Below are 13,136 nucleotides of genomic sequence, written 5' to 3'. Positions count from 1 at the left end.
GCAAAATTTTCAAAATTAATCATCATTCTTCTAGCCCTTCATATCTAAACAGGTTGCCGCAAACCCATTTCAAACATCTCAAATAGTTAAGAAGTTAAGGGGGTGCAAGTTGATTTTCAGCCACCCTCATGGTTATTTTGATTTGATACATTTTAGGGCGCCCTTTTGTTATCACTGGTCCGATTTTGGTTTTCTTCATGTCAATTGCTTAGTTTTTTCAAGAACTGTAAAATGATACCAAACTCGACTATACTTGCCATTTGAAAATTTTGAGCTACCTCCTACCCTTGCTGAAGGGCAAAATGTTCAAAATCAACCATAATAAATTGTAGCCGCTCATTTCTAAGAAGGTTGCCGCAAACCGATTTCAAATATCTCATAAGGTTCAAAAGTTACAGGAAGCAAGTTACTTTTCAGCCACCCTGTATAATTATTTGAAGTTATGTGAATGAATATGTCTTTATAAAATCTAAGTCTAGATAATTTTCTATTAAGTAGAATATCCAGGATTTTCTATGACCAGTGTGTGGTCAAGCCAATATAAACTTTTTTTTATGTAGTAGTATATAGTAAAATAGTAAAATAAATGTAGCAAAATAGTAAATTATTGTTATTTAAATTGATAACTAATTTGTAATTTTGTTCTATAGGAAAGTCAATGAACACTGATTAAAAAAATACTTTATTAAAGTCTATATACATATACACAATTAACATATCAATAAATAAAAACATTCACTAATACTACTAATGATCCAGCCTTGTTATAATACAAAAGTGAAAAACATGAGGAATGACACTATTTATCATTCCAAATACAAGACCAAAATGTGCAATGGAAACTATGTCTGTTTATAATTTATACATTCTCATTTCGTTATTATTGTTATAATACTTATTTATTATTGAACTGTTGTTACCTTAGCCTTTGTTCTTGCAGAAAGATGTTAAAGGCTGAGGTAAAAACAGTTCAATAATAAATATTCTAGTTCTTGCCACTGGGAAATACACCAAATAATCTTTGTTATAATACTAACTAACACCCATTAAATGTATTGGGCTGACATTGTACATTTTTATATATAGTTTAACTTGGGCATAAAAAAATAGTGCATAATTTTATTTATACATTTTAGAAGTCAAATCTATTTGCTTCCATAATGATGATTTATTAAAATTGTAGGAATATAAACTGTCATAAAACTATTACGTTTAGCTCAGAAGGTTTATTTTTAACACAACAAAACGTCAATAGTCTTTAATTTTATATTACAAATATATGATGTAAAATATTAAGTAATTGTCTAATAGATGTCATATAAGCAAACTCACCAAAAGAAACAAAATTAAATAAACATGTTAATTCAGTCATAAGATCATTTTATTTTTGTACCTGGTTATTTATACTTATAACATCTATAACTCTACTAAATGTTTGATTTGTGTTATGACATGTGTTATGTTACCACAATTGTTAAGTTGGACAATTTTTATAAATTAATAAGAAAAGTTCTACCTACAAGGTTAATATTTCATATCAGATCTCATTCAAATATTTATTCTCTTCTGAGAACAAAGTAACACCCAGTTAATAACATGTATGAACATTTAATTTACTTAGGTTTTGTTTAAAGCAGCAGGTAATTTAAAATGTTGACATGAATAAAACTATACAAAAACTGTTATTTTATGTGATGATCTTCAACTAATACGATACAATAGTAATTCTGAATACCCTTTTTGTCCTGATTGCTTACCTCATTTCAAAACAACTCATTTTAAACTATCTTTTAAATGCAGTACTGGTTATTACTAAGAGTAGGGTTGTTAAAATGATAACATTTAGCCTACTGATAGAACCCGCAGAACTTGCAGGAGTTGTGAAATCTTGACTAGACATAGACTGAGAAGATTGAACAGACCCGACAGTGAAGGCCGATGTCGTTGATGGTAGAGTCGAGGGAGTTGAATGATGTTCGGTAAAAGGTTCTTTTGATGAGGAAAATATCGGTGTCGTACTCTCAGGCTCTATTGTAGGGGTGAAAAGTGGTGTTTCTGTTTCAGTCTGAGTATTTGCTACCTCAGTAGTTGATAATTGAGCAGCAACATTTTCTTGTTCGGCGACGGATGGTTGTGAAGTTTCAGTTTTCTCAGTTGAGGCAGGTTCAGTTGTAGAAATTGAGGATGACGTTGAGAGGGTAATTTTATCTGGTATTTCTGTTGTAGACAAAATTTCAGTTGATGCACTCTCTGATGAACTGAAAATTGTTGATAATGAGATATTCAGCGTTGTTGGTGTTGGTATTGTTGGCAAACCACTGGATGAAACAAAACTCTCTGCTGTAAGTGGGTCCTCTGAAGTTTGAGAAAAGTCAGTTGATATTTCAGGTGGAAAAGTGGATTGTTCAGTTGAGGGTTGCACCGATTGATCTTCAAAAGAACTAGACTCAGTTGTAGTCTCTGTTACTGTTCTTTGATCTTCTGATGAAATCTCTGGATAATATGTTTGATTTACAGTTTCTTCTGTAGACGAGTAAGGAACTTCAGTTTGGCTTTCTTCAGATGAATATTCTGGTGAGGAATTGTAAAAAGAATTTTTTTCAGTCGATGCTTCTGATTCTCCTGAAATGTGTTCCAATGAAGATTGTGGAGCTTCAGATGAAGCCTCTGCGGATTTGTTAGAATCTCCTAAGAGTTGATTATTTAAAGATGACTCTGGTATTGTTGTGGAAATTTCTTGTGAAAGCTCAGATGACACTTTGGGAGATGCTATGGGAAGTTCAGATGGAGATTCTGAGGATGAGTGAGATTCCTCAGTTGACATAACAGGGAGTTCAGATGTATATTCCTGGGAAGGGAGAGACTCTGTGGAAGTTATTAGAGGAAGCTCAGGTGACATTCCTTTTGATATTTGAGGTTCTTCAGAAGACATTGGAGGTACTTGAGATGACAATTCTGTATTTTGTGAATCTGAAGGAGGTAGTGAATGGTTAAATGATGAAGGTGATACTTCAGGCGTATTTTCTGTTGACTCTACATCCCCTCCACCTGATGACATCTGAGGAAAAGTTACTTGTTCCGTGGGATAATCAATAGACTGAGTTGTTGTTTCTTTAGAGATTTTAGTATCCTTAGAAAACTGAGATTCAGGCCATGGTTCAGAAGATTCAGAAGTCTGAGTATAGGATTCTGTAGTGTCGCTAAATGTTTGTTCTGAGGATGAACTGGGATATTCTGAGACATTATCTGGTTCTGTATCATTTACCTCTCGTATAACACGATTTCTTTTCCCCAAAATGTCTTCTATGAGAGATAAATGTGTTGGCAAATTTGTCTCTGCAGGACGATGCAGAGGGTTGGCATCCAGTGGTCGACTCACACCTGCCAACAACATGATCAGCAGCACTCCTATCATCTTTGTGTCAATCTGAAAAATGTTCAACTTTGTTACTAAGCTAGTAGAGAATATCTTGAGAATTTTGATAGTGTTTCCACAACATTTTCATCATTTACTTTTATTGATAATTTTTCTCAATGTTTTTTATAGTTTTACAGGATAATCATACCTAGTTCAATTGCTCATCACAAATTTCAGCTTTTAAATTTAATAGTTAAACATTTAAAACCTTTGTTAGATGTCAGATGAAGAAATATGAGTCAATTGCAATCTAAATAGACAATACTGTCATTGCTTGAATACTGTACAACAATAGGAAATAACGGACATGGTATGTACATATAGGAGAGCTAATTTGATGGTCTGCTGCAGTATTGATGGAATACCTGTTTTTCTGTTAAAGTCTTTGCTGACAATACAATACAGATTTCTGCTGACCACGCTTAAATGGCAGCAACATTTTTGTAGACTTTAGCAATGCCAAACATTGAGCTATGTGCTCAGTTAATCTGGTTTTTTCTCCCCGATTTATGATGTCTGTGACTCAGCTGATTACTGTTGATATTGTTAAAACAGGGAAAAGTGTTTTATTTTGGTGTTTTGGGAGTGGGGAAAATGTTTTCTTTACAAAGCGTATTGAAAGATAACAGTAAAAAATCATGAACACATCTATACTTTTGAGGAATATCAGGTTACTGTCATTAAATGGGGACGAGCTGTCTAGTGATAGAGCACGGGGCTTTTAGCCCGAGGTCCCAAGATCGAATCCCATCAATCTCCTATGGATTTCATCTTTGTGATAATGCTGCAACCCTCTAGGACTAGTTTGAAGAAATGTGTAAAACAGTTCCGAGCTAAAAACTAGCATCCTAGAATATGAAGCAGGGACAACAACAAAATCTGTTATTAAATGGCAAGTGGATTTGTGTCCAAAAGGCTGAATCATTCTTTTTCAATATCAGATATTTTAGACAAATCTGAAGCATTCGCCTAAAATACTTCTCAATGTCTCAATGTCTGGAGGTTTCTGGTTCGATTCTGTATCCAGATACCATTTTTTATTAGAATACCAATTAATGGTGCTTTCTAACAAAATGGTATATGGTGAAAAGACCAGGTTTTGATCACTTTTTTCACATACCAACCTTTTGGCACAAGCGGATTTAGGTTTGTTAGGAGCGTAAGGATAAGAAAATTTCTCCCGCAAGGAATGGGGAGGGGAGACAAATATCTCTCTGACCCACAAACAGCAGGCCTGCCCTTACAAACATAAAAATGCTATATGCCTAAAAAAATACACCTACAGAAATTGATTTGTTTATAAATATCTAATGTTCATATTTCTGAATCAATTTTATTACCTACATCAGAATTTTGGAAAATTCCCATAAAGGTGGATTGACAGATAACTAAGTGTTTTTGTTATGATGTGTTTGCCAGGAAGTTCTGGGTCCCCCTGTATACTTCTGGAAGAGTGAGAGGAAGCCATAATTAGATTGTCCATTGTTAAATAAAACCTTTGAAGTTGTTATTATTCCCAATATATTCTTTGTATTTTTTTGTTGCACATGTAGGGAAATTGTGAAATAATGTACCTGAATAGTTGAATCATCTACATTTAAAATCTTTTAACTTATAGAATTTAAAGTCACTGTCAAAGTAGATTGTCAAAACTTAGTGTTTAAGAGATGAAATTGACAGTTAAATTATAGATTTTTGTAAAACTGGATTAATGCAATACATCCGACACATTTGCGTGTATTTTTGCAAATTTAAATATGTGTTAATCTTCTAAAAGACCATCATTTGACATTTCAAATATTTGTTTCACTTCTCACAAGTTTGCTTAGCCCTTTTAATAGTTAATTGACTAGGAGGTATATTGAAAAATCACAAATCCAACCACACTTGTAAAATACATTAAAATATTTTATAGGTAAAATAACTTGTGTTTAGAAAACATATTTTGTGTTTGGAAAGGGTTTGAAAATAATAAAATGTTATGTTTATGTGGTAATCATGTAGTAAAATAAAATAAAATGTCCTTATTAATTTTCTATTGTTTTTGAGAATACAGATTTATTACTAAAACTAATCATTGACGTTTTGAACGGTAAAAACATAATCATGGGAAGCGTAATAATAAATTGGGACATTCCACTTGTGCTCTAGAACCAATTAGTTTACCATTAAACTAAATGTCTCGTACAAGTCTACAATGATTTGTCATTATTCCAGTCTTATCAGTAAGTTCAAATAACTGCTAAAGCAAGAGATTCATGACAAAGCAAAGACTTGCAAATAAATCAGATAGCTGATAACAACCAACCAAAGGTCATGGAAGTGACCTACTGGACAAACTTCACTCTGTCAACACAGTACAATGCTTCTCCAGAATAGGATATGTAGTCCAAACTCTGCCTTTATAAACTTTACACTATAAATCATTTACCTAGGATGAAACTGAATTCAAATTTGAATTGAAATAACTTAAAGTTCAGATTAAATTTAAATTGAAGCTCCAAATCTCCTTAAAATATGTAATCATAATGTTTAAATGTATGGCATTCCCCCTATTCAATACCAAACTTACTATAGGACAATTATTCTTACCTACTGAAAAGTAAGCACCTTTATTAAGAACAAAGAACAAATGTACAAAGGGAAAAAAATTCTCACAAAGACTGTCCATCTGCTGTGTGGTGAGAGTCTTCTTTGCTCACCACTTCACGGACTAGATAACAAAATAAACAAATAATTATTTAAATAAAAATAAATATTTTTTTTGCATATCGTTGGCAAAAAAGACTAAATTGAACAGAAACAATTATTGAAATGAGTTGAACAGAGGTCTATAATATAACTAAGAATGCTTGAATGAGGGTGCCAGTACTGAAGTACTACTGTAGTTTGGACTTGTTAGCCTAATTTAGTTTTGGAATTGTTATCGACTTTCATTATGTCCTGTACTGGGATCTGATGAGCTCGGCAGCATCATCGCTCTCAATTAAATTCATGATTTCATATCCATACCGATCATCTGGGACAAATTTTATATAGACGAAACTGTTGTTCAACCGATTTTTTCCTGTCCCAAGATTTCCATACGTGATTCTCATGAGCAAGGAAAGCTTCCTACCAAGTTAGCGACCTAGTTTGATACAAAAATGCTTTCGTGTGCTTTCTGTTTCAATGGGACACCGTCCAAACCCTACACCCTCGTCCCCTCGTACTGATAAGTCACGCAAACGTCTTATCAACTGAGATGTCTCGTCGCTCCGATAAGTTGTCGTTATCTTTTGAAAATAACACGGATTACATTGAAATGAAGGTCCGTCACTCGTCCGGGGAATTCCCATTGCCACTTGAGGGATTGTTGAAAACTTCCCAAGTCAAAAATGAGACAGATTAAATTTGATTGAGGTTTTGAGGTTGGATATAACATTTAATCAAAGCCAACACGACATCAATGTGTTCCTCCAAAAGTGAACAGTTGTTCAGGGCAAGACATGGAAACATTTCCTCAACGCTATAAACGGCAACAATGTGCAAAAAATGTCAATGGTTAGTTTTCTGTTGACACTGAAACTCGCTATGACGTAATTAAATGTATTCAATCACTTTTTGGCCAGATGAAAGGGTTTCCACCTCTATGAAAATACATTTAAAAACACGTTGCGAGATTTCATCCAAATTAATCCTTTTCGACGTTGTTTTGATATTTTAGATTTTACGTATATTCATACACATTTTCCTAGATTAAAATGGTATGTTGTAACTTTAGATTGTTCCAACTAGCATTTTTACACATCATCCCAATTTTCTATAAGTTATAACAAAAACTTAAACATTATTTTAATTAAAAAAACAGTTTGAGAAATTATTGGCGATTGGAATCAACAGATTTCCAGCGGACTCACAGAGGTTTAGTGTTAACACTTTCGTGGACATAGAAAGTCTTGCTCTAGAGGAATGTTGATATTTGACTCCTGTCCGTTTAAGTTGCGTAAACAAACATGAGAATACTAGAAACACGCAATGTACGTACATAATGAAGACGGAGAGCTCAACACGTAGACGTATTCTAGATGTCAATTGAACAAATATCTTATTACTGTATTTTTTGGCAAGGTTTGTTTGAAATTTTCAATTTTCGAGACTTTCTATGGTTTTTACAGATGGATATCGTCGTTTAGATTTGTCGTGAAATCGAGGTTCTTAAACCGTTGTTTGAGATATTTGAATAATTATAACATAACTGAATCAGTTTTTAGTAATGTTGTTGACTTTAATCACAGAAACCCGTGTGATTATTTTACATAGGTTGTAAAGCTAAAATAATTTTGCAACAATATAATAGTGTTTAATTTTACTCTTCAATTTTTCAAAATATGATTCGAATTTAGAAATTACGAGGAATACAAATATGTAACCTTTAGATTAAATCCCCCAAAATACCTGTAAAATCAAAATACCCGCCGAAATCCCCGGAAAATACCGTTTGGCAACACTGATTGGCAACACTGACTCAGACAACTGTTGTCCAAAGTGCTGAAGACATATGACTAAACTGTGCGTTGTCTGTTGTCTGCTGTCTCACGGCTACGGCTGGGGTCGGTATTGGATAATGGCAAAGTTCCTGCTATCAGCTGAGACACCATTATTGTTGCACGCCATTGGCGGATTTGAAAATTTAGAAAATCGGGAGAGAGGATCTGTATTAATTACAGTCATATTTCAGTTTTAATTAAATGAGAAATAATTCCAAAAATAATTGTTTTGTGTTCTACCCACGTGCTCGAATGTGTGTTTTAGGGGTGTTTTGTGTTACCTACTTGCTACAATCAGAATAATCGCTTTCACGTTCATCACTAATTTTTATCTCATAACCAAAGTAATTTTACCATCCACAAAAAAAAAAAATGAATATCAACAGCTGTTATAAAAATTTCAAATTGCTAAATTAAAAGAAAATATGAAATTTTTCGTTTTAAATGCAAGATATTTACTTAACATTTTCATATTTATTGCAAATATTGTGACAAGTGTTCTAAAAGATCTGGCACACCAAAAGAGTGTAAAATAAAAGCGTAATTTTGTTATTCGTTGCTGAAAAACTGAATGACAACGATATAAACACCCTGACGTTATAACCTATAAACGCATAGCTTTTCTGTTGTATAATACACTTCAAATCCCCATTTAAGTCACAGCATTTACCAAACTTGAGTTTAAGTTTAAATATTTCATAATAATATATAACTGATTAATATTATTACTCTCAGCGAAATTAACGTACGTAAAGAACTTTTTGTCCTGGGGGAACACAGTGTAGAGTTTTGAGCCAGTTAATAATTAATTTTCACGTATGTATGATTTAAATTTTCATCTGGTTCTCATAAAATAGATTTTACTAACCGATTTGTGATCCAAACTAAAAACACATTAATCGCGTGAAAGTTAATTTCATTAGTTTGGGAGACGAATATTTTTTTAAACTATTTACAATAGTTTTACACGATTGTAAATCATAAATTCTACATTGATTTGTCCATGAATAACACAATAATATAGCTAAACGAGCAAGTTTCGTTTGAAAACATTGTTCCATTTCATTGATACGAGAAGTATTTAGGCCTACTGATAAGCCTGTACACACGGTTATTTATTGTAGTCTAACCAAGTTAAAAATACCATGTGCAATGGAATTCTTTTAGCGGGAATATAATGTGGCAAAGAAGATTCCAATTTCAAAAGGTTCAGTCTTGCTAAAAAAATTGATGAAAAATACTCTACTATTAATGTTTTATATCACACTTTTCCTCCCCTGTTGCAACAAACCTAAGTACTCGTTAAATCTAAAGTTATTTAAATATGGAATGAATCTGGCAAGTTTTAGGAAATATTTTATTAAAATCCCAATCCTAAAATTGGAAGTTCACTTGGTCTGCAGAAGTATTTTAAAGTTACCATGTCAATCTTTTTTGTTTAAAATCATACAAAAATTTCACGAAAGCCAGATAACATTTTACAAACGCTATTTTTAATTACCTAATCCAAAGATGTTTACGTTTAATAATGCTGAGAATTACTTTTATTATGTGCGTGAGTATTATTTGTAAGACGGTTTTATAAGATACTAAAAAAAAATGTTGCATACTCAAACACAGGCCAAGGGAATTAATTTTTAGGATTACATACAACATCTGAGTTCTTCCCTCAAAAATTGATCTGTGAAGATCTCTAAGAAAATGTTGGAGTTGCACGTACAGCTGGTAAGTAACTCAATGTGTATATTAAATTTAGCTGATTTAATTGTATACACTGTAAGATACAACCATGAACAGTTTTTTACGAGCTTTTTCGTATCTATAAAAATTAAAGAAATTAAAATTTGCACTATCAGTCACCAGAATTGGAACAACAGACTAAAGGTCCACTAATAAAAGCTTTAGTGGTCTAAAGGTATCTATGTGTACCTGAGTCAAATTGATAACAACAAGAAATGTGTATAGATAAAACACAACATGTCTTTATACAGATAAAAATTAACTCTATACAGAGCTGAATCCTAGGGGTGAATTCAATTAAAGGCCGAGAACTTCACTATATTTTGAACTTTGTTTTTTTTAAATTAATGATTTAGTTTAAGATTTAACCTAAGTTTAGTTCAATTAAAGCTTATGCAACTTAGATAGATTCATATATGAAATTTGTTGTCTAAAAGTATGATTTTAGCTGAATTTCCGTACCTGAAAAACAAGACTGATTCACTGTCTAATATTTTCTACCAGTCTTAAAAAAATTAAAGTTAAGTTAAATCTTTGTTATAAATTGGAATGTGAATGTTAGGGAAACTATACTTATTTATGATCGGAGAATCAATGTAGAAAATATTTGGAATCTAATCTAAATCAGATTATCAAATCCTAACATATATTATTATTCAGTTAACAAATACACTGATACTGAACAATTATAATACTTTGTTTTTATAATTAATTTGTATTTAATTAATCACAGAAAGATATTTTTACTACAACGAAGCGTAGAACCAACGTCCTGTAGAGCTATTCATTAACTTAATTTAATTGTTGTTATTGAAAAAAAGAAAAAAAATCATGTATGTAAACAAACCAAAAGCAACAACCTATGAGATCAAGTTGTCGTTCTCCAAAAGATAAGCATCATGGCTAGTTTATCTGCATCAACACGTTCCTATGTATATAACACATTATTGAAAGTGTAGCCCTAACTACCTTTTAAGGCTCTATCTAGTTAACATTTACATTTGAGTATAATACATTAAACGTCCCGATATAAAATGCCTTTTATAGTTTAATAATTGGGTAAAAACGTGAAAGTAGTTGTTGTCTATACGGGGTTAGTGATTATATTAAGCAAAAAATAGTACCAACCTATGTTCGATAATCATCTATGAACACATTATACAGGGTTTTTTAAGCAACCAAAATTTCAATTGCCAACAGACTGTAAGAACAAAAGAAGTTTATAAGTTGGCAGCCCTGTATCATTTACTTGATTGCCGAACAGCTGATATACATTGTTGCATTGTTTCCTTCATATGTTACAGTGAATTAATAAATTCTGAAACTCGACGTGGTAAAATTTAATACGTAATCAATATTTAATAAGTCCATAAATAGTTGATTTATTTTGTACAGGAATCACACCTGGAAACATAAATTCTAAAATTTCTTGCAATTAAACCAATGATTTACTTTTAATGTTTTACTATAAGCTACATACTGTTTGAACTTGCGAAAACACTTGTAGGGTTTTATTCACAATAAGTTCCCAACAAGACTTCATAGTAGCTAACAATGCATATCAGCTGATCGGCAATGAAGTAAAGAAAACAGAGATACCAAATGTGACATGATCGTGTAAGTCTAGGTAGGCTTGCTGTGGTTGTAGGACTATGTCCTCTAAATTATTAGCTAGTTTTGTCCTTAAAAATTATCTATCAGTATTAAACTTGGGTTGCCTATGACGAAAAAACACCCTAAATAAATTTATAATCAACACATGCAAATCATAGCAATTACTTTCGGTAACACCTGTTTCTTTCTGATTTCTAAAACACGATTTGAAACAGCATAACATAAACATTGTACGGTTAATCAAATTATTTATTTGGTGAGTGATTCAATTTGAAATTAAATTTTAAACTTTATAAAACTGCTAAAATAGTTGTCGTCAAGGAAATTAAAGGAACACAGCTCAAACCCCTCAACAACGTCAGTATCTTTTATAAAACAGTAAAATCTCCCACTAACAATAAATATAATATACTCTGTTTACTTGAATTAATATTGCAAGCAGTTATGTTGTTACATTTATTTGCCTTACGATTATAATGTTAACTCACAAGAGAGTAAATATACATAAAAGATGGCAAGTGGGAATCGATTTCGATTGGACACTCCAATCATCATCAGACCTAATAGGCGAATCTATGTAAATCTGTCGCAAAAAATCACACTGTATTTGGACAAACAGCATTCTACCCAATCAGTAATATATATTAAATCCAAATAAATAAACAGAAATAAAAAATTCATTATTTCACCTTAAAAAAAATAAAACATCAACAACTTAAGTTAAATTAATGTAATAATACAATTATATGGGTGAATATGTTAGATTAGAAATAAAATGTAGCAAGAAAAAAATTCTTGGTACATACTTTTCTCTTAAAAAAAGCTTTTCAATTTCAATAGATTTTTCATTAGAGTTGCATGTTAAATTAAGATTTTTCTTAATAACTTGAAAACTTACAGGGTGTAACCAAAAATCCGATCGTATATCCAAGAGCTTGCCTACACTCAGAACGCCGGCTCACACTCAACTACTCATACTCGCTCGGTCAAACACTAGTATTTATATGGTGATAAGCCACTCTTTATCACGTGACACCCCTTGGTGAGCCTGGTGGTGACTATAGTGGTGTCTAGCATAGTTAGAGGCTGTAACTGACCACAGTGAGGTCTCACCTGGTCAAACACTAGTATTTATATGGTGATAAGCCACTCTTTATCACGTGACACCCCTTGGTGAGACTGGTGGTGACTATAGTGGTGTCTAGCATAGTTAGAGGCTGTAACTGACCACAGTGAGGTCTCACCTGGTCAAACACTAGTATTTATATGGCGATAATCCACTCTTTATCACGTGACACCCCTTGGTGAGCCTGGTGGTGACTATAGTGGTGTCTAGCATAGTTAGAGGCTGTAACTGACCACAGTGAGGTCTCACCTGGTCAAACACTAGTATTTATATGGTAATAAGCCACTCTTTATCACGTGACACCCCTTGGTGAGACTGGTGGTGACTATAGTGGTGTCTAGCATAGTTAGAGGCTGTAACTGACCACAGTGAGGTCTCACCTGGTCAAACACTAGTATTTATATGGTGATAAGCCACTCTTTATCACGTGACACCCCTTGGTGAGCCTGGTGGTGACTATAGTGGTGTCTAGCATAGTTAGAGGCTGTAACTGACCACAGTGAGGTCTCACCTGGTCAAACACTAGTATTTATATGGTGATAAGCCACTCTTTATCACGTGACACCCCTTGGTGAGACTGGTGGTGACTATAGTGGTGTCTAGCATAGTTAGAGGCTGTAACTGACCACAGTGAGGTCTCACCTGGTCAAACACTAGTATTTATATGGTGATAAGCCACTCTTTATCACGTGACATCCCTTGGTGAGCC

At 32.9% G+C, this 13,136-nt stretch overlaps 1 protein-coding gene across 1 annotated transcript in view; it reads right to left on the bottom strand.

The window, feature by feature from the left end:
• Positions 1 to 695: 695 nt before the first annotated feature.
• LOC128982401 (mucin-2-like) overlaps positions 696 to 13,136 on the bottom strand; it is a 29,427-nt gene continuing 16,986 nt past the window's right edge. The window contains exon 2 of the mRNA XM_054401359.1: positions 696 to 3,427. Within this exon, the coding sequence (XP_054257334.1) occupies positions 1,784 to 3,415 (1,632 nt within the window). The 5' untranslated portion in view covers positions 3,416 to 3,427 and the 3' untranslated portion in view covers positions 696 to 1,783. The remainder of the gene's footprint in view (positions 3,428 to 13,136) is intronic.

This window comes from Macrosteles quadrilineatus, unplaced genomic scaffold (assembly GCF_028750875.1).
Source record: "Macrosteles quadrilineatus isolate MER2022 unplaced genomic scaffold, UCM_ALF_1.0 Scaffold_249__1_contigs__length_141745, whole genome shotgun sequence".
Lineage (NCBI taxonomy): Eukaryota > Metazoa > Arthropoda > Insecta > Hemiptera > Cicadellidae > Macrosteles > Macrosteles quadrilineatus.
The sequence above is the reverse complement of the archived record's forward strand: the minus strand, read 5'-3'. Positions and strand labels throughout refer to the sequence as shown.